Here is a 6,000-nt window from a genome sequence, read left to right as displayed (position 1 = left end):
ATATGGCATTTGTAAACATTGAAAACTTTTTAAATAGATTTTTTTTTTCTCTGGGAAATTTTAGGAACTTTCCTTACAATAAAATTTTTTGTTCTTTTTCTAGCCTTAAGCTGCACGTTATTGATAAAAGGTTATATACTAAACAAAAATAAAAAAGAAACTGATTTTTTTTCCAATACCGTATGAACCTTAATGTTATGAAATGGGCTTTTAAGCTGTTTAATTTAATCATACCAGTTCACACTGGAATTAAAAATAAAAAACGAATTGATTTGAAGGTTCTCACCAAGCCACATGTTTATCTAAGAACCTGCATATATAAATGATCCAAAAAAGGAAATGCAGAAACAAGGATTAGAGGAACCAGGAACTGAATTATATTTAAATGTCAATTAGGAATTTAAATGGCAACTAGACTCTTTTTTACTTCATTTTATACCATCAATTCCCTAAGAATAAACACAGATGATTGTTGAAAGCAAGAGCTTCTTAAGCATTTTAATAAATTTTATAACTTTAAAATCAGAATAAAAAACTCGCAATGACATTGCCTATGTTATAAAAAACACGCAAAATTGCCTATCTTATAAAAACTTAGGCATAGTTCTTAATACAAATATATACAAACATATATATATATATATATATATATATATATATATATATATATATATATATATATATATATATATAGAGAGAGAGAGAGAGAGAGAGAGAGAGAGAGAGAGAGAGAGAGAGAGAGAGAGAGGAGAGAGAGAGAGAGAGAGAGAGAGAGAGAGAGAGAGAGAGACATATATATACATATATGATTAATATAGATTCAATATGTAATAAGTATTTAAAAGCCACTAAAAGTCTTTAGTTCATTAAAGGATTGTCCATTAATTATGCAACGCTAAATTTCACTAATAAAAAAAACAAAAAAGATTAATAGTTATCCTTCGCAGAGCCTGAAGGTAAATAAAAATCAAAATAGCTCATCAAATATAATGAAAATCGCTGCGCAAAAGAGCTTAAGATAGCCTACTTCTTTTTTTAAAATTAACTCAGCGTTGCGTAATTTATGGACGACGATCATTAAAGACATTTTGGTGAATAGCTTTTATGCTTTAAATTTTTCCATTATTAATTTCTTTCAAAATTATCTAAATTTACTTATTTTTCATACATTGAAACATTTATTTTCATACATTACGGTACGCAGTGTCATCATGATACGCAGTGTTTAGAGTGGAGTCATCTTTTGCAACCATTTAAAGCCTTGAGCAAAATTTAAACTGTTCATTATATTTGGTCGCAAAATTGATTAAAATATTTATTATTTCAACATAAATTTTTTAGATAATTCAACTCGAAAATTTCTTTAACGGATGATGAGGATGTATTAGCAAAATATAAATATATAACTAAATTCGAATAACGACGCAATATAATACCATTAGCTTGTAGTTGTTTTTTCGCGTTTTAAAGCCTCTACAAACTGTTCTAAGCACTCTTGAATGTGACGCACACGTTCTACAAAAACATAAAAAAATGTTGCAACAAACTTAAAATAATTAGTTACAAAAAAAATTAAAAGATATCGCAAAAAGCTTTCCGTAAATAAGCTTGAAGCCCTCCATGGAATAACGAAGTAATAAGTGCGCATACAAATTCTCTTTATTTACAAGAATTTGCATCACACTCTTCATTCAATTCCAAACATTTAGAACTTAGTCTTTTATAATCACTGATTTTACAAATACCGTCAGATGGGGTAACATGGCCACCGTGGGGGTAACATGGCCACCGTGGGGGTAATATGGCCAGTTTAGCATATTTATAAGTTTTTCGCTAAAAACTGTTAAAATTTTAAAAATGCTGTGTCCAAATCTGCATACTTTATATAGCCAAATGTTAACCTGACATTTTAATGACTGTTACAAAAAAATTAAAATAATAATAATCTGTTGTTAAATGCTTTTCGCATTTCAGTATTTTTGTCTTAGCAAATTATAAAAACACTATTCCCGTGCAAATATTTGAGGGTCAATTAGGCCGAAATTTTACAAAAAACCAGGTAAGTGCATTTTAAAGCTCAAAGCATTTAAATTAAGGTAAGTGGGCCATTATAAAAACTGGGGTAATATGGCCACCTAATTATATGGTTAATACAAATATATCTAATTATTATTTTTAATCAGTTGCAATATGCCATGCACATATAAACCAAAGGAAGGTTACGCACACAGAACTACCTCATAAAACGAGTTGACGAGGCTATAAAGGCCATAGCTGCTGGTATTCCGGCTAGAAGACCCTCTGAGACCTCTGAGACTCAGATCAATTCTTAGAAATTATTTATGCGGTAAGACCGAAAATATGCGGAAACCTGGTCGAACTGCCATTCCTGCCGATAAAAAGCTTGTCATTGCTCAAAATATTAACTATATTTGATTTGCTCGGGACATTTCATCAAAAGCATCCTTGACAAACAAAAAAGAACTTTCTTGGGTGAGATTAGGCTTACGGATTTTTGAAAAGACACTAAAACCATATTTACAGAGAATCGGTCAGAACATTTTAAGGAGTCGTGCAGCTTTAAGTGAAAAACAGCTTGTTATTTTTTTCAACAATTTGCACACGCTGATCAAGGACATTGCCCTTCTAATGTAATGAACTATGATAAGACTAATCTCACCGACAACCCTGGCTCTAGGAAAATGACTTATGGAAAGACCACATAGCATCCAGATAACATCAAAAAGATTTAGATACCAATGTAATCTGTTAGAAATTTTTGTGGCCAAATTACCCCATTTTTGGATTTTCCAAAAATAATTTTCATTAAGGAATCGTCAATAAAGTACGTACGCTCGGAGGGGAAGAGGGGATCTACGAATGGCGTATATGAGATGGGAGGGCAGTGGGTCAATTGTGAAAGAAAGGAGACGCTAAATTAAAAAAATATCATAAAATGTTAGATAAATAGGTTAAAAGTGAAGGTGGAGGGTACTCAAAAAAGTGTACTGCAAAATGCGGGATGGGGGGGGGGGGAGTGTATGTACTTTATGGACAACCCCTAATAAGTTGTGGTTAAAATTTTAAAACTGCATTGCTAATTTTTACATATAATGTGCATATCGTATAAGTTGTTCTTAAATATAAAAAAATATACAAGTTTATAACTCTTGTATTTAGCAAATTATTTGGAAAAAAAAAAAAGTCAAAATGTGGCCATTTTACACCATCTGACGGTATACCTTTACTTAAACTTTACATATATGAAAAAACAAAAACTAAAATTTCAAAACATACTCAGTTCTTCAGCGAGATCAACTTGGCGACCTTTGATAAGCTTTTTTTTGAGCTCTTCATCCTGAGATATTTCATCAAGTATCTCTTTAACCTCATTTTCCAAACGGCGTGCTAAAACAAGTTTGTATATATATATATATATATATATATATATATATATATATATATATATATATATATATATATATATATATATATATATATATATATATATATATATATATATATATATATATACACATATATACTATAGCATATTTATGTGAGCATTTGCTCACTTTTTTTGCTTATCTAAATTCATACGACTTTTTTAGAAAAAGAAGAAAATGAAGAATAATGAATGAAAAAATTGCTGCTCCATCCCAAACCCTCAGTCGATATAGCAGCACTCCACTGCGAGTCAGGTTATATGTCAGTTGATGTATGTACTGAAGCCCCCAGCAGCAGGCTATTTCAGTATGATTTCCCACTGCTCACCTAAATCAGCAGTATAAGATATATATATATATATATATATATATATATATATATATATATATATATATATATATATATATATATATATATATATATATATATGTATACGTATATGTATATATATATATATATATATATATATGAATATAGTGAGAATATACAGAATTTAATCGTACAAAGTAATTTTTGCATTTTATTTTACTAAAACTTGCTTTTATTTGATTAATAATGAAAATAACTAAACCAATTTTTTTTTAATATGGCTATTTCTTATTTATAATCAGTAAAAATATAAGAATGTGTTTGTTATACAACTTTTGATTTTTTACTTAACAGGTATTAATTTGCAATCACAAAAATTAATTGTACAAAACTGTTTTATTATTTGTCATGAATGTTTATGGTTTTTTAAACTTATAAAATATCAATTTTATTATTGAATTTATATTTCTAGAATTTTATTTTCAGCAAATAATAACATTTTTGATAATATTATAAAATCCAAGTTTAATTCAAAAAAATCTAATGGCGCACAGAGAGTTTGACGAAAGAGGGTTGAAGCATTTAATTTGAGTTGCACGAGAGGTAACAGAGCATTTACGAAAAAAGAAGATTTGAAGAAAGCTGTTGTTAAATCATGGTTTAATATTGACAATAATCAAATCAAATGTCTAGTAGAATCAATGCCGAAACGTTTGCTAGATGTAATTAAAGCAAAAAGAGCACCAACTAAATAAATACAACAACTAAATAAATTAAAGTATATTAATAAAGTACAAAAACTTGAAACTGCTTCTCAGTTATTTTAATAAACTGGTATTTTTTATTAGCTTTAACCTATAAAGTTTTTTTTGTACAACTATTTTATGCGCAAGTGTTTATATATATATATATATATATATATATATATATATATATATATATATATATATATATATATATATATAAATGTATATGTATATGTATATATATATATATCTATATACATATACACATATATACATATATATATGTATATATATAGATTTATATATCTATATAGAATCTCTTCTTATAAGATGCATGTATCACTCACCAACTAGCAGCGTATCAGCCTTCAATGAAATTACTAGATCCATTTCATATTCAAAATCTCTTATTGAAAATAAAAATTTCCAAGGCCTTATTATTACTGGGAATTTTAACTTTGCAAACATCAAGTGGAACACAGGCTGGTTAAATACAACAAGTGGTAAAACCAGTTTTGGACGCCAAATTTGCTAATATTATTTTTGAACTCCACCTCTATCAACATGTAGCCAAACCAACTTTTACACAACCCAATGGTTCTTTGAAAAATACACTCAACCTAATAATCAGCAAATCTGTTGATCAAATCAATGAGATCATCTTCAGTCCACCTCAAGGGAATAAATCACAATGTCACTGTTCTTTATCCTGGCAATATCATTTATCTAATGCTACTATCAGCAATAATCTCTCCAGAAGTTCTGAATTTGCATTCAATAAAGGGGAATACAATGCATTTAATGATTATCTTTCCAATTTCGAATGGGAAAAAGTTTTTGAAAATTTAGACACAGATGAATATTAACAACTTTTTTGTAATATCTACAAGACATGGTGCCAAAATTTCATCCCTTTCATTACTTTTAAAAAAACAAAACGCAAATTACCATGGCTAACCTGTGAACTGTTATTCTTAATTAAACACAGAAAGCTGTGGTTTCTCAAATTTACAGCAAATGGAAAACCATTTTCTGGTTAATGAGTAGATTGATCCTAGATTGAACATTCTGCTTTGTGGTTTTCGTAGAGGTTATGGCACTCAGTATGCGCTTTTTATTTTACTGAAAAAATGGCAGGAATGCTTGCATAAAAGAAATATTATTGGGTCCATGCTTATGGATCATTCAAAAGCTTACAACCTGATCCTGTATGATTTATTAATGGCTAAATTGGAAGCTTACTAATAGTTAAATTGGTTTTTCTCATGAAAGTCTTAAACTTTTACTATCATATCTAAGCGATCGTAAACTAAGAGTTAAATCGAATTCATCATTTTCTGAGTGGTTAGGAGTTTCATTAGGAGCGCCTCAAGGATAAATCTTTGGGCCAATTTTCTTTAATATATTTATAAATGACCTTTTCTATTTATTAAAGACTCTGAGATTTGCAATTTTGCTGACGATAATACTCTCTATATATGTGATTATAACTTAGAGA

The 6,000-nt window shown here is 28.8% G+C and overlaps 1 protein-coding gene across 2 annotated transcripts in view; it reads right to left on the bottom strand.

Annotated features, from left to right (window-relative positions):
* Positions 1 to 1,092: 1,092 nt before the first annotated feature.
* LOC100207782 (dynamin-like GTPase OPA1, mitochondrial) overlaps positions 1,093 to 6,000 on the bottom strand; it is a 97,253-nt gene continuing 92,345 nt past the window's right edge. For both annotated transcript variants that reach the window (XM_065792394.1, XM_065792395.1), the window contains exons 25-26: positions 3,298 to 3,408; positions 1,093 to 1,515 (exon numbers count right to left, since the gene is read on the bottom strand). In XM_065792394.1, the coding sequence (XP_065648466.1) occupies positions 1,439 to 1,515; positions 3,298 to 3,408 (188 nt within the window). In that variant the 3' untranslated portion in view covers positions 1,093 to 1,438. The remainder of the gene's footprint in view (positions 1,516 to 3,297; positions 3,409 to 6,000) is intronic.

This window comes from Hydra vulgaris, chromosome 03 (assembly GCF_038396675.1).
Source record: "Hydra vulgaris chromosome 03, alternate assembly HydraT2T_AEP".
Taxonomy (NCBI): domain Eukaryota; kingdom Metazoa; phylum Cnidaria; class Hydrozoa; order Anthoathecata; family Hydridae; genus Hydra; species Hydra vulgaris.
The sequence above is the reverse complement of the archived record's forward strand: the minus strand, read 5'-3'. Positions and strand labels throughout refer to the sequence as shown.